The following is a 20,135-nucleotide window of genomic DNA, read 5'->3' on the forward strand; positions in this document are numbered from 1 at the left end:
CGTATTTGTGAGACAGATATATTATTTGGGTCATCCATGAAAATGTATTATTTTTTATGCTAGAAGTATTACTTTTTATGTTAGAAGTTTTATTTTTTATTGTGAATATCGGTAGGGTTGACCCATCTCATAGAATAAGATCCGTGAGACGGTCTCACATGAGATCCACTCTACTTTTTATTGTGAATATCGGTAGGATTGACCTGTCTCATATATAAATATTCGTGAGACCGCCTCACAATAGACGTACTCTCAATCCTAATAAACAATAACTAATTGATTATTATAAATATGTAATAAAATAGAGGAAACTATATAAAATTATATTACGTGGACTCTTGTTTTTTCTTCGTCACAAAGCCAAACCAAACACCAATTCCTTTACTATATATTATCCGTAGAAGTAGTTGCCGCATAGATTACTCAAACGTGAAATTGTACGTCACCAAATAATTACGGAAAATAAATTAATGCTTCATTTTATTTGAAAATATTTAAAATCAATAACTCCAAATCATTATTCTATTTTATAGCTCTTGAATGATTCCTTAATGAAATAAGATAATTAAGTTTAAAATAATTGGATGAGCTTGAATTTTCGCTAATTCGAAATTTCGAATAAACTCGAATTAGAAATATTTTTCTTTTTTAGTTCGAGAACAAGTTTTTGATTTTAAAATTCAGATACAAAAATATAAATATTTTTCAGGATTAATGACGTGATCGATTAGGATTATGAGTTTCTAAATGTTGCACGTATGTGTATAATAATTATTTAAATATGAATAATTATTGACGAGAGAGGCTTGGAATAAATTAAAAATATGTTCATTCTTGCATGTCACACAATAATTATTGAAATATGAATACTCTATGACAAATATAGTGTCTTGTCATAAACAAAAAATTATTCATGTTATTAATGAGGATTTCAAAACCATAGGGGTAAAAAACTTAATAAGGTTTTTTTTGGTTGTAAATTATAAATTTTTTATTATTCTATAAAAAAAATTTAACTGCACAAATGAAAAATTTATAATAAGTAAAATCTATATCATCATTTACAAAATATTCTGTCAAACATATGTCTTTCTTACCGAATTGAGGTTCCACATCATACACATTATTCATTATATTTTGGACAAAAACTTGTGTGAGACGGTATTACGAGTTATATTTTGTGAGACAGATCTCTTATTTGAGTCTTCCAGGAAAAAATATTACTTTTTATGCTAAGAGTATTATTTTTTTATTGTGAATATCGGTAGGGTTCACCCGTCTCACAGATAAAGATTCATGAGACCGTCTCAAAAGAGACATACCCTATATTTACATCCTCATGTAGCATGAACACATCCGCATCAAGCCACAGTTTATATTAACCCGTCCCTAATATGACCACAATTTAAAAAAAACAATGGTAATTTGTCCAACTAAAACGGTTGGAAAATTCAAATAATTCCGTCGCTATTTAAGTGTTTTTTCTGTGTTCGTTTTATGTTATCCTCAGGGCACTATCGCCTAGTTCTATATGGCTATTAATTAAATATATAATCCTTGATAATATCTCCTTACCATCCAATATCGCACCATAGATCATGCCAAAAAATAGACGTAATAATATATATATATATATAATTGTATGTAGGTTTGAATGTTTGCGGGATGTCGATTGATATTTATATTTCTCATGTAAACATTCTTCCTTGATGCCTAATTATTGCCATGCACGCCTTGCCATTCCAAAACTATAATTAGGCATTCCATTTTCCTAAATTTTTCACCGTGACAATAGTTCATCTTTATGTTTGTTTGCGTATTAATACAATATCCACTACAACAATAAAATGGCTATTGTGACACTTTTTTGTAGACACTTTTAATTAAATGTTGTTACAAATACTTAATAATGACACTTGTAAAAAATTAATAATATGGAAAATAAAAAAAAAATATTAGATTAGTTATCATGACATTTTTAATTGATGTCATCTTTTATATGGAGGCAAACGATTACTTTTCCCACATCGTAAAAAATCGTTAAAAAACTAAAAAAAATCACTATAAATAAGTGTTAGAATATTTGGGTTAGATAAATATTGGAGGGAGGAAAATAATTGTCTCCCTCCATATAAAAAATGACATCAATTAAAAATGTCAGGATAACTAATCTAATATGTTTTTTTATTCTCACATTTATTTTATCTAATTTTCCCTCCTCCTATATTTATCCAACCCAAATATTCTCACATTTGTTATTGTCACTATAAATAACATACACGACACTTTTAGTTGTCATTATAAATGATTTTAACTGACATATAAATTTGTCATTATTATAATAATAAGGCATCTATAAATGTATTTAAACATGAGTTTTCTTGACATTTAAAATTGTCATTATATGAATAATTAGTAACACGTATGCAGTTGTCATTAACATCTTATAATGTCATTAAAAAATGTCAGTAAGTTTAAGACGACATTGGAATAGATGACATTTGTTGGAGATGTCACTAAAACTTAAATGTCACTAAATATTGAATATGATGACACTTATGAATGTCACCATAAGCATTTATTCTTGTAGTGATCCTTATAACACCTCAGATTCGACGGATGTTCCCATTGGATCAAGACGTGTCTTTCCAGTGTGCTTTTGTCCTTACTCACACGCACGTAAGAAACTTCCTAAGAGGTTACCCATCTCATAATCGTCCCAAGTCAAGCACGCTGAACTTTGGAGTTCATTTGTTATGAGCTCCCGAAAAGAAGGAGTATAAGAACTCCAAAATTAAGCATGCTTGATTTGAGACAACTTTGGGATGGATGACACCTTAGAAAGTTTCCTAAGGTGCGGGTGAGCGAGGACATAAGCACGTTAGAAAGATTCGTCTTGGTACAATAGAGACAATCATCGAATTTGAGGCAATACAATCCTAATCATGCTAACAAAACACTACAAGAATAAATACTCATGGTGACACTCATAAATGTCATCATATTCAATATTTAGTGACATTTAAGTTTTAGTGATACCTCCAACAAATGTCCTCTATTCCAACGTCGTCTTAAACTTCCTGACATTTTTTCATGTCATTATAAGATGTTAATGACAACTTCATACGTGTCACTAATTATTCATATAATGACAATTTTAAATGTCAGGAAAAGTCATGTTTTAAATACATTTATACATGTCTTGTTATTATAGTAATAATGTCAAATTTATATGTCAGTTAAAATCATTTATAATGACAACTAAAAGTGTCGTGTATGTTATTTATAGTGACAATAACAAATGTGGGAATATTTAGGTTGGATAAATATTAGATGAGGGAAAATTAGATAAAATAAATGTGAGAATAAAAAAAAACATGACATTTTTATAATTAAAAGTATTATAACAACATTTAATTAAAAGTATCTACAAAAAAATGTAACAACAAGCCATTTATTGTTGTAGTGAAAAAAAAAAAACGACATCATGATTATTATTTGTTTAACACATCTAATGAAATCAAAAATAAAAATAAAAGGTAATGTTGAACACTGTTGTGTGGAGGGAAAACACTTTCATTCTATTTCACCATTCTAATCAATGTGTCCGTACAATTGTAAGTTTTTATACAAGAAGGAAAAACATGTTATAGTCTCTAACACTTTCACGCCTATGTGTGTATATTAACCAATACCAGCTAATAAATGTTAATAAATTATCGATCACGTGACTTTTACGACGACGGATCCAATGATCATAATTGATTTTAATATGTTAGGTCCGAGTTTGATCTCACGTAAATTTTTGTTTAGTACAACGATGATCATTTAAATAATTTCTTACAAAAAGTATAAATACTTTTACTACAGAAAGATGAAATAATGAGATTATTTAATTATTTCAAAGAGGACTAAAAGTTTTATGATGTTGAAAAATACAGGTGATGAATACGACCTTCACCAAAGGTTATATTCGATGCATTGAAAAGCTATATATTATGCGCCACGACTCATTCTCTTTGTCCTCCTTGTTTAGGCATAGTTGAGTTTTTAATTGATTTTTATAATTATAAACTTAAATAGACTAAAAATTCGATTTGAAAGATACCAAATAAATAAATAATAAATAAAATTTCGTATTAGTGGCCAAATAATGAGCTAAAAAAACTCTCTATTGAAAATAAGAGAATTTATTTTTAGTCGGAATGAAATACTCTACTCTATTTTGGTTACATTTAGACTATCCAAATGTATTTTTAATATATATATATATTTTGTCAGGAGAAATAATATTTTCTCAAGTATAGAAAACTATTAAAACATGACGTTTTTACTGCTATAATATTTAAAAGATTTAAGTTGTATTGTTATTATAAGTAAATATAACTTAAGTGGTAATTTTTATTATTATAAGCTCCATACTTGTATACCTAAGTTGTTTCTTATATAGATTTGACTATGTTATTCTATATGTGACAAAAATTTTATAAGATCGTTACATGAATCAATTTTGTGAGGCCGATATACAATCAAATTCTATATATTTTTTTTGTCAAAAATATTAATCATGTTAGATATGAATCGGAGTTATCCGTCTTACTAATAAATATTCATGAAACCGTCTTATAGGAGACTTACTAATATAAATATATATATATATATATGTGTGTGTGTGTGTGTGTCTAGATAGATTTGATTATATTTATTTGGTATATCTACTTAGGTCTGTTGTCCTACTCATATACAATATATATATATATATACAATATATGTACAATATATATATACAATATATATATATATATATATGTGTGTGTATGTGCGTGTGTGTTACATAGATAGATTTCATTCTATTTATTTGGTATATCTACTTAGGTCCGTTGTAAATATAAAGGAATAAAAAAAGAGTTGTCAGGTGAGATGAGCTTCAAACTTCAAAATCTCTCCCCCAAGTAACAATGATCGACACGAAAGCAAGCTTTTAGATTTTCCATTCCTTATCTTCTCTTGTTTACTTGCTACGTTTGCTCATCAACATTTTCACTCCACGTCCGAGCTTCGAATTCCCAATTGATTCATATATCTTTGTCTCGCCTTTCGATTGAATTGTCCATTTTTCTGCAATTGATGTTCACGTTGAATTTTTTTTTTTGACTGAAATTTTCAATAACTATTGACTTTGCTATAGTCTCATCACTTTTGACCGAAACCCACAAGAGAATCGATTCCAAAAACCGTTAAGATCGCATCTTTATCATTTGTCCGCTCGTTCATGTTCCCGTGCTTGATGGGATTCAACGGCCCTGTTCTGCTTCAGGTGAAAATTTTTATTCCGCGCGTTTATGTTTTTCTGTGTACTGATGGAGTGGATTGGTCCCTTTGTTTTGTCTTGCGGTATTGAAAGGTTTTCCTTTTTGGTTTTCTTTTTCTTTTTAATTAATTTACTGTTGTGAATATTGAAATTTGAAATTATAGCTTTATCGTGTTTTTCAGTAGCTAGCTGTAGTCTGATCTTAAATGCTCCTTTTTCTATAAAATGGAAAACAGGAAATGTGAAATTTTTTTGTTTAACTGAATGTATGAGGGAGCATCAAGGGCTATTAGCATTAGTAAAGGAAGCACGAGAGAGCTGTCGATTTTTCATGCCTTTCTTGTGACATTGATGTAGCCAGTTTTTTTCTTGAATATTTACTTCCATTTTTAATTTTGATCTGAATTTCATTTCTTATTATTCTGTCTGTTGCAGAAAGTACTGGACAAATTTACTCATCTATCTTCTGATATCTAAAACGCCTGGTAAGCACATTTACCACTCAGTATTTATACAGTTTGACATAATCTCGCCACCACCCGTGAGTTGTCAGTTACTTTGTTAGTTGTGTAGTTTTATTCACTTCACCTCTTTATTCTCCACCTGTACTCTGTTTTCTTATTTTCGTGTGAATCTTTTGTGCATCATTTTAACCATCTTTGGTCGTAAACAAGAAACCGATTCTCGATGTGTGCTTGTACATCTTGAAACTATCATATTGCCTTTTTGATGACTTTTTGTGGTCGATCTTCTGAGTTGCACCTCTGAATTGTGCTTCTGTTGGCAGATAAAAAAAATATAGGACATGGGATGCCTACTATCAACTCCTAATGATACAGGTGGAAACAGGAGGAGGCCATCAAATATCGGGGAGGTTTCTGTATTTGTCCCATGTTTACGGATCCCTAAGCCTGTTGATTTCTCTCAGTCATTAGGTGATCACATCTCTAAAAGCTTAGTTGAACGCCTTTCGGCTCTCAGAACCAGAATAGTAGTCATGGCAGGGCAAGAAGCTCCGACGATTACAAGAACAAGACGGAAAAGTGCTACTCAACATGGTTGGTCGCAGAGATGACCAAAAAATTTTGTGGTATCTAAAATTCCTGATATGGATGTTTGATCATCTGTTCCTTGCAGGAGGTTCAACTCTGGGTGATCTTCTTCTGGCTCTGGAAGACTATTTGCCAGTTATTTTGGGATTGGTTAAAAATGGTAAGCATTTCCAACACCAATCCAGATACTAAACTTTTCATGGAAATCATACTTTTGAGAGACACTCCTTTGTTTTGTGCAGGCAGTCCATTGCAACACAAAGTACAGTTTGTTTGGATTAATCAAGAGGACGAAGCAGAGGTGCCGCTTAGATTTTACCTTCAGATCCATAACTTTTTTCACTTGTTCTTTTGCGTTCAAAGCACTGTTAATCTCATTATCATTATCAATATCTCCAGGAAACGGAAATGTTTAGCACTTGGTATGAAATATTATCCGTTTTGCATTTGATGGCCATGGTAGCATTATCACAAGCCAATCTATTACTTCTTCCAAGAACATCCATTGATGGCTATCAGCCAAAGTTATCAGAAGGTACTCAAGCTTTCTCCAATTATATGTAATTTTAGCAATTAATCAATTTTCGTTATATACGATCTTTCTCACTCATTTGTCTGTATGTTATCAGGCAATTTTCATATTTTCAGACACCTAAATGAAAACAAATTATAATATTTGTTGGGTTAAAAGTGCATGAGTGAGAGTAGTATTGGGATGAGTGACTTCCTGAGAAGTTCTCGTACGTCAAGCTGATGACATTGTGTCGCTTGATCTATTTGGTTAGGTGGGCCATAGAAAAACGACGTCAGATCTTAACGGGTAATATTGTCTCTGCTGGGGGCATGACCGACGATAGGGAAACGATAAGACCAATCTTTTAGGATATGAGATATCACCAGCGGATAGACACACAACTCCCCATATTCATGGGCTTAACAGCACAACCCATTAGAACTCAAGTAAGTGCACTCTGCACCAAGGTTGTAAATGGCGGGAGACGGTGGCGGGGCGGTCGGTGACCGCCTACCGCCTCGGCCGCCTAGGCGGTTGGATTTTGTTAAGTAATTTTTTATAGATAATCATGCAATATTATCATTTTTATGTAAAATGTGCAATTAAATAATGTTTAAGCACGAAATATAATATCATCTATATAATGTGCAATTAATAAAGATTCATCATTATATTAATGTTATTATGCTAACGAAGTAATATATATTTTTTTTACCAAAAAACTAAGTTTAAATTTTCAAAGTTTAAATCAATTATCCATCATTAGAACAAGTAGTAGACTAAATATAACTAATCTTCCAAATCATCTACATATGCACCATCTACTACATCCATTATCCTCTCATCATCGGACTCAATCAACATTTTCTTCATTCTCCTCCTCCGATGTTTCTAAATATTCATTAAGTTCTCTAATGGGGATGTTCCTTGCACTCCTCCTTGGATGTAGCACTTCATCCGCTCCCGAGGCCTCCACTACCATTCTCCAAGTAAGACCTTTAAATAGTCCTAATATTTAAAATTAGCTGGCTTTGACTTGGTTTTTAAAATTGTTGACTAGGTTTTTAAAATTGTTGACTACTGCCTCGCCCGCCTGCTCGCCGCCTCGCCCGCCTCGACCGCCTGTTCGCCGCCTCGACCCGCCTACTCGCCGCCTCGACCCGCCTCGACCTGCCTCGACCCGCCTCGACACCCGCCTCATGCATAGGCGGTGCGGTCGAGGGCCGCCTACCGCCTAGGCGGCCGCCTCGACCGCCATTTAGAACACTGCTCTGCACTGTCACGAGTATAAGAAAATAAAGTTGCGCATTGATTAACAATTATAACTTTTGGCTAGTGGTGAACGCTTGATCCTAACAATTGGTATCAGAGCGATATCATGTGTTCAAGTCTCCCAAGAGACTTTTTTCTATAATTCTTGTGGGGATGTTGGGCTAAGCGTGCATTAGTGAGAATAATGCTGGGATGAGTGACCTCCTGAAAGTTCTCGTGCGTCAAACTGTTGACGTTGTGCCGTTTGATCTGGTTGCTTGATCTTAGCGGGTAATACTGACAAGGCCGGAGGGTAGGGAAATAGTAAGAATAATTATAAGGGACATGAGACACCACCACCAGATAGACATACACCTCTCTCGATTCATGGGTTTAACAACCCGACTCATTAGCTCTCAAGTAGGTGCTATCTGTGTTGCCACAAGTATAGGGAAATAAAGTTGCACTTTGACTAACAACTATATATTTTGTCCTATAAACGCTTGATCCTAACAACATTGTTTTTGGTTAGGTGAATCAATGTACATTTTGTTGGCATATATGATAAAAGATCTGGAATGTGCTAGTTCTTCTACTGTGAGCATGCTAGTAAGTCATCAATGATGGATGCTATGGTCATAATCAAATCAGTTTAACACAATTTTTTCCTTACTGGGATATTCAGTTGTGAAATGGGATTGAGTCTACATGAGATGATGTATATTTGAAGAAAGATTTTACACTTTAATTAAGTTGCATTTTTAGGGAGATCATTGTGTTCGTGCTTGCCGTCATGAGTGATAGAAGATGCTGTTTCAGTAGAAATTATACCTCATTCATTTGCCTGGCTATTAATGACACAATGCACAAGCAATCATCATTTATTGGACGCTTTGTACAAATGACAATGAGCGACACATAATTTTAGATACAAATTTGAAGTGATAAAATTGGTTAGCTGCTTTTAGTGGTCAATAATAAAAAAGTGAAGCGCTCTATCAAGTAATTGGGGAGCAGGGAAAGGCGCTTCGACCAGCATGAGATAAGGCCCAGATCTATTGATTTCTTTGTTATGTGGTGAATGCTGAATGCTCATGTCTCATCGTATACATATACGTTGAAGATCATAAGTATCAAATGTCACTAATAGCTTACAATCTCAAAACGTTGGCCATTCAGCATGATATCATAGCTTGTAACCCCATTTGGTGCATGAGTGAGGACAGTCTGATGGAGAGGGTGTGTTTTTGAGTCTCTTTGCACCCAATAATAGAAAAGAGTTTCACTTGAAGGATTAAAAATGGATTGTAGAAATCTTAAAAATTAAGCTACACATCTCTTATGGATTAATTTTTTGAATCAGATTGTTATCAGCAGTATGTATCCTTGAATGAAGGTTCATTTATTTCAAGGAAATTGTAAATAAAACTGACGTAGAAATTATGCATCCAGCTGGAAGTTAACTGTACAATGGCTTGAACAAACATGATAGAATAAAGACAGCATGTTCCCTTTTTTTTTTTGGCTTTTATTAAATTTCTCACTTCTTCTGTGCTTTCTACATTTTGCAACAGAGAATCGACGATCTTCTGTTGATGTTTTCTTGAAGGCTGCCGGTTACCTTGATTGTGCTGTCCGACATGTTCTCCCACATTTTCCCAGTGAACTAAGGTATCCCGTTATGTGCTGTAGATGATCAAAAGGAAAAATATTATATGATATGGATTCACTTTTTCGCCCAATTAACTTTTTTCTTTAGGAGAAATCTTCCTGTGGATCTTGCTGAAGGAGTTCTACGAGCACTTTGCCTCCAAGCACTAGGGCAGGTATACTGGTTCGCGAAGTTGCCACCTTACTTGTTATCATGTTGCCACTATTTAAACTTATTTAGATATTGAAAATGCTGTCATTTTACATTTCTTGGTTTTGTGAGTCATGATAGTGTCGCAAAGTGTCGGCCCTTGAAGCTGCATGATCAACACAGTTCATGATCATGGTGGATGGCGTCTGAGCTAATGAAACATCTTAGACTTCATTTAGTCTATTGAAATTTCAACAAAACGTTTAAACTTGATATAATGGAAAGTTCTTCACATTTTCCCCATGAATGGCTTCCAATTGGATATGATGCATGATATCTTAAGAGATAAGGGAAGAGCAATTGTGTGAAATTGTTTGATTGAGTGACTCCCATTAAGAATCATGCTTTAATTGTGACATTTTCTGAAAGAGCAGTTGCGGCTATGACTAGGGAAGCAATCTTTTCCACAAGTTTCATAAGATCATTTGTAACAATTTATGTGACAAACGGCATCAGAGGTCATAAATATTTACAGGTGTCTTTGACAAATTTATTAGTGATCTCGTGTGACCTTTGAAACTTATGGCATATCCATTTCTATCTTTATACACCATTATGAGTCCGAGAAGACTTGTAAACCTAACAATTTAGAAGTCAATTAATATTTTATTGCACAAAAAGTGACATCTCACCCCTTGTACCAACAGTTGGCAAGGTATGTTCAATCATAAAAACCTGGTCCTGCTGAGATGGATTATTTTTTACTCTTATTCTAAAATTAGTTATTCTTTATTGTCGGTGTCTATTAAAAATACTGATTAGTGAATATTGGACGTCATTCAAATTTTTAGTGAAACAAAAGCAACATTATTCAGCAACTCAAAAGTATGTAATATCCCCTTTGTAAAAAATATTAATCATTGACATTATGTAGCAATTATGCATGCTTCTGATTATCTGCTGTCTATTCGCGTCCCTTCGCTCTTGCATCATCATTATGGTTGAAGCAAGTTGATTTGTATAACTTAACTAATACTGGAGCTTTGAAGAATATGAATGCTCGTGTGGTAATTAGGAAAATAAATAAATCAAATTTTAATGACTTCTCTACTTGAGAATGCACTTTTCATAGGGTAGGCAAGATATATGTAGTTATAGTGCATTTTGATCGATTAAAACTTCAGAAAACTACCTTTTGCCATGTGTAAAAATATCCCATGCCACTGCTAATAGAGCTGTCACATTTCACTTAAGCTCCCCTATTCTACCTAGGGCATGTGGGTTTGTGTTAGTGAATAAATGCTATGGTCTTACTGGGTTATCAAGCAATTACAGTTTGTTAGTTATAGTCATCAATGTTTCTCATTCTTGTTAGCACTTGATATTTGGCTTACAGCCACATGGAAAAGCACAAGCCGTTGTGTACATTATGCTTGTTGGGTTTTCTTCATTTTGCTGTATATTTCATTTATCCCCATTATTGAATATTTTGTTCTGTTGAATTTACATGAAGTTGGTAAGACCCATAATTTTGGTTTGCTTTATAGTCTGGCTAAGACATCATTCCTGCAAATTAGTTATCATCACTATATGTCTACATTGTTCATGCAATTTAATTCACTTACGATGCTTGTTTAAGTTATATCAAGTTATATTTCTCTGGGCCTTACATCTCCTTGGAATAGGGTGTTGATATTCAGCTGGGACTTGCAATCGATAGTGCCAAGGCCACCCTAGCTGTGAAAAGAAGACTTGCTTGTGAGATGGTAAAATACTGGCAGCAGGTATTAATGGATTTTGTTTTCCTTTTTTATCCAATGTAAATAACCTTTTAAAATTGTTTGGTTATTTGATTTGGCTTGGTAGCTGTCAATTGTATCAGTATTAAAACTCACGGGCTTTCTATTTTTCCTTCTTAAGACTATATTCTGCCTTACCTCATTGTGCAGTTTTCAAGTTAACTTTTGTTGAGAATAATTACTTCAAGTTCATGGTTGTAATATATTTACCATTAGCATAAATCGATTAGAGCATAAAGGGGGCTTTCAAACTCATCACTTCTGGTTTTTGCAAGCAGCATCCTCAATATTTTGTTCAGTTGTTCAATCTTTTACTGACTTAGATTCATGGGTTTCAAAGAATAATCATTTCATTATAGCAGTGTGGTTGAATCGAACCTTCCCAATTACTTTTTGTTTGTTCATACTGAAGAGTTGAACAGAGTTCGTCTGTGTTTTCCTTCATTAGCTCCATGGTTATAACTCCTTTTATGATTTTAGGAGGTTAAGTTCGTGAGATTGTCACTTTGTAGGCCCAAGATAACATCATGAACCTTCCACTGGCAAATGGTTGGGGAGAAAAGCATTCACTATTCGTGAAGTGGAAACACATTGAGGCTAAGGTATTGTTTAATGTCTTAAAATTGCCGTTATTTATGTTGCATTGCAAGATATGGCCAATAGAAATTACTATGAAGGAACTTGAAATGTCATACACTTTCATACTCCCTCTGCTCGTTACCACCTTAACCTCTTGACACTGTAGTTATTTCTACAAAATTGAAATTTGAAGTTTCTCGAGGATTACTCGTGTGTAAAATCTGATTAGGAGGATACGTGTGCTAACTAATTAATCTATTATTCTGGTTATATCTTTCAGTCCGAAATAAGATATGTTGGGGTTCCTGCACAACAATGAAGTAGAATTGATGGGATGTGACTGTTCCACGTGATCAACTGTCACAGTAGATCATACAGAGCAATTTTTTTCTCGTAATTTTACAAAATTATCACTTTGTTTTGATATTTTGGTATCAATATGCTGTTAAAACAGGATGTCCTTTATCATAATAATTTAGTTTTCAAAACTCTTCTCATAATCTCGAACTTTTGTTTAACACAATATTTTGATATTATCATAGGCTGCAGCATACTACTACCATGGTTTAATTCTCGATGAGGGGAATACAGAGAAGTCCCATGGGATGGCCGTTGCTGCTCTGCAAGCAGCAGACGAATATCTCAAAGAGAGCAAGAAGACAGGTGAAGCTTTTAATGCATCAGTTCCGGTCTCTAGGTAATCTTGGTTCCCCCTTTATCTCTTGTTATGAGGACTATATACAATTAAACTTCGAAATCATCTTATATACGCGAGGATTCTGGTTTGCTCCCCATCCAGATACTTTACAATTCAAATTTCATGGAAATGTACTGCCACTCCTCCTACACTCAGGATTTCAGAAAATTATTAAATTGGGTCAAGAAAATTTTCTTCTTCAATCTTCATTCACTTGATATGGAAATCTACTCTCATCTATGCTAAAGTTACCTCTCCTCTTTTCAGTTCGGTTTCCGTTTGTGATAGCAGCATGTTTTGAATAGTCCTCACATATCTACCTTCAGTCTTGGTAATCAATCGGTGGGTGTCTTTTAGCGATTTAGGGTCCAAAATTGTTAAGAAACGTCACCATTTTATTTTTTCAATCTGCAGTGAAATATAATGTGCATGTTAATCTGTAAAGATTTAATCCTTCAAAAGAAATTGTACAGGTCCAACCAAGCCTTTAATGCTTCTATTGCGGGGTGTTCTTTGTCTTCTATATTTCTACCTAACTTATGTTTTGAGAACCAGTTCCTGTAGAATAATGCACGGCGTTGAACTGCTAAATGACATGTATGGGAATAATAAATTGCAATTTTTTGTGCAGGAACACACCACTTTGGGGAACCATGAAGTATCTGTCTGAAAAGATTCCTAAGGACACTTCTAACAAGGTGCGAATCAACAAGGATCTATACACTTATGAAAAGTAAGTACTGACAGACGAATCTAAGCATCTGATTATTTGCTTTCACAGAATTTCGCATTATTTATTAGCTTAGTAAGCAGAACTTAATGCTTAAGTTGGCTAATTCACGACTTTGATGTGTTGAGTCGTGGTCTCTAACTCTCTACTAAAGAGCTCATGGTAGACATCTATCGTTTATGTCAACATTTGCTATTAGGGTGTATATCTTTTAGATAGTATGCCATGTGGTGATGTCTCATAAATTCAAGTGACGTACTAGCAAATTGATACAGACTTTGTTATTCTCAATTTCACATTCCAAAATTTGGGTGTAGAATTATGGAGACAGCACCTACATTACCAGACTTTGCTTTGGCTCTGAAACCTGATGAATACCAGCTTCCTCTTATGGACTCCTGTTGGAATAATGAAGAAGCTCACGCTTCCGTTAAAGTGTAATCTATCCAATCAAAGGTCTGGTTAAATTTTTTTCGAACATATTAAATATCTGGCTATCGAGGTCCTCCAGAATAGTGTTGTAAAAGCCTTGTCCAGAAATTTTTTTGGGTCCATTCCTTTTAATTATTGTTGTTGATTGTATGTCACTTCGAAGCTCCATCTCCCGAAGGATGTAGTTCTTCAGCCGAATATACCTTGTATGATTGAGATTGTGTGGAAACAGACAGACAAATATATAATTTATTGTGCAGACATTTTCTTTGTACTTCACAAGGTAAAGTTAGAATCATATTGAATGGTTGGAGAGAGCTGTTGATAAATATTTGCGATGTATTAGAACACAACATTTGAGTGTTTGTAGTCATTCTTCTTTGGATTGTTTTCCCCTTATCCGAGCAAAATCATGCTGTATGTGTTGAAGGCTTGCTACTTCATGTTTTAAAGGCATGATAATTCAGCTATTATTTTAGTTTTACAAATTTGAACGTAAACTCGAGAAGCCGCCTCCATACATATCTTCTCGTGTGCATTTGTGTTCCTGAGATTGTACAAATTCTAAGCAAAGCAATCCAAAACAAAAATGAAGGAAAGTAAACAAATATCTTTCACACCAACTCATGGGAATTGTAAAAAGGACGTCTCCAACTAAACTACATTGACCTTAATCTCTAATTTAAATCTAAAGTCTCAAGGGCATTTTCTTTTTATTCCCTTCTCTCCACCATTCATGCCATGCCGTTATCTTCTGCGGCACTCCTTTTTTGTTCCTCTCGTTCTGCACAAGAGAATCAAAATCAAGGCTGCAACTTTAAAGCAATGTACATCACGTGTATGTTGTAAGATGCTGAGCAACCTAGCGAACCTATGAAGGGAATGTTACACGCTAGAAAAATAGCATCAATAAAACTTTGACGTGCCGCTGCATGTTGAGATGAGGGCAAACAAAAAACCAGTTATCTTCACAAACCAGAAGCACGCTACTACTTCTCTCGAACTAGTCAGTGGTCTTTGTAGGGCTAAAAGAAATAGTTCTCATTTGCTCCCAGGCCCCAACGATCAACACGATGTGCTTTATGCATGAGAATGAGGGGGTCTCAGTTATGCTCACAAACCAAAAGGACTCCAATACTTTTCATTTTTTCATAAACAATGAAAAATAATAAAAAAATTTAAAAACCTTCTGAGAGAAGAAATGAATAAACAGATCTACTTCACAAGTTGAATAAATAGGTATAACTAATCCCTTAATGTGGCGTAAAAGCATTTTCTTTAGATATTTCTCAAGAAGCAAGGGGTTTGTATTTTTCTTGATAAATTCCTATGTTGACTTCAAGACACATTGGAACGTATGCACAAAATTGGCAAATAGTAATCTTTTTACACAGGAATAAATTAATGTTCAATGGCAAGATTAACCATGCATATGATCGATGCATATTATGAAAGGATGTATTGGACAGATTTCTTTTCCAGACAGAGAAAGCAAATGCCATGAATAACTAAATCCCAGTTAAAGGTAACGTTTAATATATTTTACGGAAAGGCAATCAATTTGCGCAAGTATAAAATATGCAATGATTTATATAAAGTAAAAAGCATTTGAGCCGATAACTTATAGCTCATCTACTTCCAAAATCTCAATTTTTGAATTACCCCAATTGTGACAGCCCCTCCAAAGATGGACATGGAGTAAAGTGCCACTAATAGTTGGTTTCAGGCTAGAGACCGCCGCTTGTTGGGTTCTTAGGATGTAGTGAGCAAAACTAGTAAATGTGAGGATTTGGCATCGAGTAAACTACTCTCAAGGGAAAGAAGATACAATACCCATGAGTATCAGCATTGCCTTCTGAGTGCGTCTTTCAAGCTTGTCAAGCCTTTTCTGTACATCTCTTCTCAGGTCCCAATTTGGTTTCTTTGGAGCAATGTTCAGAAATGGATCCTGTAATTTTTTCCGAACACATCCAATCACAAAAGTAATGCAGGGGACAGTGAGAGGGCCGGAAGGGCGAGGGAGGAGAAAAATAAAACATGATAAAAGACCTCAGTTTTCTCCTCCGGAGGAGGTGCTGCCAGGACGGGGTCTTCAAATTTCGGTAACACAGGCGGGGTGACTTTGCCTTCTTGAAGCTGCTTGTCATGAGGAAGATAGTTTCGGAATTTCATATTGACATTGCTGCAATCAATAAATACCAGTTTCCGAAAAATCAAACGATTACATGCTGAGCACTAGTGTTCAAGTTCAACCAATAACATCATCCTAAAGTACGACAGCAATTTCATAATGAAAAGTTGAACTGGAGACAAAAAATCCAACTTGACCGAAGTAGCGATCACTAAATTCTAATCGATCCACGTAGAGGAAGCAAATACTTCCCAATTCCTACAAATTAAAACCTTGCTCGTTTTTCCAAGGAAAAAGGAAGAAAAAGAAAGTTCGGAAATTTACTCCTCTCCTGCATCTTCTTCTTCTTCATCATCGGATTGATTTTGAGGTACCACATCGTTGCGATCCCCTTCTGTACTAGCTTGTTGAGGTTTAACAACAGCAGCATCGTCATCGGGAGTGTTGAGGAGCTCTTGAGCGGCTTTAAGCGCTCTGAGCCTCTCCCGCCGCGCGGCCGCCGCCGCCTCAATCGATTCCTCTTCCATTTGTCGGGCCGACCAGTGGATTAATGATTTTATATTAAGTTGGACCTAAAATAATAAGATTAGCCCACCATGATTATATAAAGTTGTACCCAAAATAATAAGATTAAATACCGTTGTATTTTGTCCGGCCCAAATATAATCCAATGGGCTTATCAGGTAGATAAAATTGGACCCCCAAATTATCGCATTTTTTAGAGGAGATTAGCTCATTTTAAGTTCCCATTGCTCCCGATAGCCAGCCCATAGCCACCATAAATGTGGGCCGGAGAATAAATATAAAGGGCTTCAATCCATAACTTTTGGGTCCAACTTAATATAGACCTGATTAGCCCATTGGGCCGGGAAAATGAAATATAATATGTTAATCTTGCCAAATTTTCAAGTCGCTCTCGGCGGAGAAGATGGAGCCGCCTGGAGCCGTCGCCTCTGCGGTGGAGGATACCGAGAGAAGGTTAATTGCGCTTAGGGACCGGATAATTCGCGCCACAATTAGACCCAAAGACACGCTCCTTCGACTGATTAACTCCGAGCTCTCCTTTGTCCGCCGTATTTCCGTCTCCACTCCGTCTTCTTCTCCTCACAGGTTCTCGTTGATTTATTTATTTCTATCATCAAGTTTTATCGATCAAAGAAGCTTACTGCGGAGTATTATGTTTAAATCATGGCAACTTCACGTTGCAGTTTCAATGTTGGTCACTTAGAGGCCGTGGCTCACGTTCTTCAGCTACCATCCATAACTGGGGTATCCCGCGTTTGCAAGTCGATTCCTTTATCCCCTTGCCACAGTATTTACGTTGATATAGTTTGTTCTATCAATGGAAATCCGGTGTGGTTCATTGTATCTGACAGAAATCCTAGACACATTTCGTGGGAGGGCGGACCTTCCGAGAAGAACAAGGGATTGAAATTTAAAATTGAACAAGTTGTTGATGCAGCTAGTCAAGCGCCTGTGACGCTAAAGCCGTCTTCTCTTGTGCTTTTTTTCTCAAATGGGCTTGATGGGAATATTTGCCAGAAGATTAAAAATGAATATGAAAGTATCGATTTGGAAATGGACCCGTTTTCCTTTGAAGAGTTTGAACTGGATCATGAATGGACAAACGTGGTCCTTGGGAGATCATTCACCCAGGCTCGTGTTATTCAAATAAAGGTTGACCAGAACTGTCACGAGACAAATGAGAAGAATCTTTCAAGTTCTTCGAGGTTGGACAGGCTGGTCCCTTGCGACAAGATTGATGAATTCTCTGATTTGAATCCAGGGAAGTCTTTCTGGTCTCTAATATCTGGGATGAAGTGTTGGTGCTGCTCTTTGGACGATGATACAGCACCAGAGGTTGGATTATTGAAGGTTTCTTTGGGTGATGTGGATGCCAAATTGGTTAATTTGGACACAACTGCAATGATTGCGATGGTTTCAGGGATCAGTAATGGAGGCACTGAAAGACTTTTGGCTACACCGAAGAGTGAGTTGATAGATCGTTTTAAAGGCAACTATGAGTTTGTGATTGCCCAGGTAACATGCTGATTTCTGACTTTAAATATTTGTTCAGGATTATGTAGCTCATCTCTTATCTTCATTTGTGACATTTTAGTAATTTGTCCCTCTTTACAATAACATCATGTTTATCTCAAGAAAATCCTTTTGTGGAATATGTATGTACAATGCTCATCTTCTTTCAAAAAGTTGTTCTTCAGGATAGTGGGGTTACTGTTCTGCACTAAACTTACTTATTTACACTCCATGGTTCCACCATGTCCTGTTTTCAGATCAAGATGAAGCAGATTGATCACATTTTGGATCTTAAGTGCCTGAATCAGCATGAATAGACTTTGCTTTGGCTAAATCTGTTGGTTGAAATCTTGAAGAGGTGCATGATAATCAAATGCATTTGCCAACTAAGCATGCTCATCATCTGTGTTTCCTGGACGTCGATACAATTTTTTCCTATATTTCACTGGCCTATTTTTAATTGGTGAAATGAGTGTGGTATCAGTCCTGATAAGGTTAATTTGAAAATAGAATTATGTTTCTTAATTCTCATTTAATGGTGTTAAGTTATGAGATCTTGCAGCTAAAAGTGCAAGTTATGTTTATACAATCTCTATTCATTATCGCAAAAAAAAAAATGATAAATTATTATCTCGAAGTACCAGAGCGCATATAAAGCTTTTCGGTTTCCTTAGTGATTTTTCAATGTTTTATCTTGAACAACGGTCACTTGATAATGCACTAGCATATCATGGACCATCCAATCTTGTTACTTTCTGTATCAATTAGTTGGTACTTTCTGATTCTTCTCATTATTGCATCCATGTTGCAAAATCTTTTTTAATTGGGAATCAATGTTGAGGGAATTGTGTTTCCCTCTGAACATGTTATTACAACCTTTAAGTTCCATAATTGACTTTGGCCGTGCCTTGTAGTTAAAAAAATGCAAAACAACATCGAAGATGTATTGATACCCTATTATTACTGTTAAATATCGCGCACTGTCTCCATTTTCTGGATCCTTACCTTTCATCTCATGCCAGGTCAATTCTGAAATTCAAAGTCCAATCCACAGTGAACTGTCTGCTGTAATATCCAGAAAAAGAGGAATTATATGTCAAAGTGTTTATTCAGAGTTCCAGGAACTTATTTCAATGTATGGTGGACCTAACGAAAAAATAAGAGCCAAATGCGTTCTGAAGTTGCTCAAGTGAGTTTCTGCACCTCAAATGTGTTTTCCCCCAAATTTTTTTTGTAACAAACAATTCAAATGGCCCAGGGTAGTGCCTGATTGTCCATCAACACGTCTGGCGAGCCTTAAAACAACTAGAAAACTTGCTTTAAAAAACAAGGTGGTTTTTGGCACCGGTGATTACTGGTATGCTCTTACCTTAACGGCAAACATGGCTTTTGTCCGAGCTGTTTCACAGACGGGAATGTCTTTATGTGTTTTCGAGCATAGACCACGGGCACTAATTGGTGACTAACATGTAGTAATTACCTGAGTGAATGCTTCTACCCAATGGAAGAGAAAAGATTTTCATGCTGTTGTTTCTTGTGTTCTGTGGCTGGTTGGAATTATCAATTATGGTCTGATGATGAAGAAATTTATCATCTTTTTTTATTTCTTCTTGCTTCAGTGACTCTGATTCACCTTTTAAATTTGATGTATGGGCTAGTTAAAACAGCATTTTAGAGCAATCTACCGGGTTTTGGATTTCCCATGGTGCATATTGTTAGATAAATTTGTACACCTTTCTATGAGTTTGCTACCTTCACAACTAGCATAATACATAAGACAGCATGATTTATTAATTTCCAT

The 20,135-nt window shown here is 35.2% G+C and overlaps 3 protein-coding genes across 4 annotated transcripts; 2 read left to right on the forward strand and 1 right to left on the reverse strand.

The window, feature by feature from the left end:
* The first annotated feature begins 4,889 nt into the window (after positions 1-4,889).
* LOC140837069 (uncharacterized) lies at positions 4,890-14,425 on the forward strand. Its single transcript, XM_073203070.1, has 13 exons — positions 4,890-5,317; positions 5,747-5,796; positions 6,099-6,369; positions 6,449-6,523; positions 6,606-6,664; positions 6,763-6,898; positions 9,703-9,799; positions 9,888-9,954; positions 11,615-11,713; positions 12,241-12,330; positions 12,850-13,004; positions 13,636-13,737; positions 14,052-14,425. Exons 3-13 carry the CDS (start codon positions 6,117-6,119, stop codon positions 14,173-14,175), a joined length of 1,257 nt encoding a protein of 418 aa, XP_073059171.1. The 5' UTR covers positions 4,890-5,317; positions 5,747-5,796; positions 6,099-6,116; the 3' UTR covers positions 14,176-14,425.
* Positions 14,426-14,719: 294 nt separating this feature from the next.
* On the reverse strand, positions 14,720-16,849 carry LOC140837070 (uncharacterized). Its single transcript, XM_073203071.1, has 4 exons — positions 16,622-16,849; positions 16,216-16,348; positions 16,000-16,114; positions 14,720-14,950 (listed from the first exon to the last, which is right to left on the reverse strand). Exons 1-4 carry the CDS (start codon positions 16,822-16,824, stop codon positions 14,901-14,903), a joined length of 501 nt encoding a protein of 166 aa, XP_073059172.1. The 5' UTR covers positions 16,825-16,849; the 3' UTR covers positions 14,720-14,900.
* A 340-nt stretch (positions 16,850-17,189) lies between these two features.
* On the forward strand, positions 17,190-20,034 carry LOC140837071 (uncharacterized). 2 transcript variants are annotated; one of them, XM_073203073.1, is made up of 4 exons: positions 17,190-17,407; positions 17,506-18,337; positions 19,357-19,523; positions 19,598-20,034. In XM_073203073.1, the coding sequence occupies exons 1-4, from the start codon at positions 17,226-17,228 to the stop codon at positions 19,602-19,604; spliced, it is 1,188 nt and encodes a 395-aa protein (XP_073059174.1). In that variant the 5' UTR covers positions 17,190-17,225; the 3' UTR covers positions 19,605-20,034. The 2 variants fall into 2 exon arrangements, with proteins under 2 accessions (XP_073059174.1, XP_073059173.1); XM_073203072.1 differs by having other exon boundaries at positions 17,192-17,407; positions 19,593-20,034.
* The last annotated feature ends 101 nt before the right edge of the window (positions 20,035-20,135 follow it).

The sequence above is a fragment of the Primulina eburnea genome, chromosome 7, assembly GCF_022965805.1.
Source record: "Primulina eburnea isolate SZY01 chromosome 7, ASM2296580v1, whole genome shotgun sequence".
NCBI lineage: Eukaryota > Viridiplantae > Streptophyta > Magnoliopsida > Lamiales > Gesneriaceae > Primulina > Primulina eburnea.

What these genes read in the sequence shown, in the direction of transcription:
- LOC140837071 (XM_073203072.1), top strand. Translation starts at nt 17,226, where the DNA reads ATGGAGCCGCCTGGAGCCGTCGCCTCTGCGGTGGAGGATACCGAGAGA. An exon ending in CCGTCTTCTTCTCCTCACAG is followed by an intron (nt 17,408 to 17,505) that starts GTTCTCGTTGAT and finishes TTCACGTTGCAG; the next exon opens with TTTCAATGTTGGTCACTTAG. An exon ending in ATGAGTTTGTGATTGCCCAG is followed by an intron (nt 18,338 to 19,356) that starts GTAACATGCTGA and finishes ATCTCATGCCAG; the next exon opens with GTCAATTCTGAAATTCAAAG.
- LOC140837070 (XM_073203071.1), bottom strand. Translation starts at nt 16,824, where the DNA reads ATGGAAGAGGAATCGATTGAGGCGGCGGCGGCCGCGCGGCGGGAGAGG. An exon ending in GAAGAAGATGCAGGAGAGGA is followed by an intron (nt 16,349 to 16,621) that starts GTAAATTTCCGA and finishes TATTGATTGCAG; the next exon opens with CAATGTCAATATGAAATTCC. An exon ending in CTCCGGAGGAGAAAACTGAG is followed by an intron (nt 16,115 to 16,215) that starts GTCTTTTATCAT and finishes AAAAAATTACAG; the next exon opens with GATCCATTTCTGAACATTGC.
- LOC140837069 (XM_073203070.1), top strand. Translation starts at nt 6,117, where the DNA reads ATGGGATGCCTACTATCAACTCCTAATGATACAGGTGGAAACAGGAGG. An exon ending in TTTGGGATTGGTTAAAAATG is followed by an intron (nt 6,524 to 6,605) that starts GTAAGCATTTCC and finishes TGTTTTGTGCAG; the next exon opens with GCAGTCCATTGCAACACAAA. An exon ending in GATCTATACACTTATGAAAA is followed by an intron (nt 13,738 to 14,051) that starts GTAAGTACTGAC and finishes ATTTGGGTGTAG; the next exon opens with AATTATGGAGACAGCACCTA.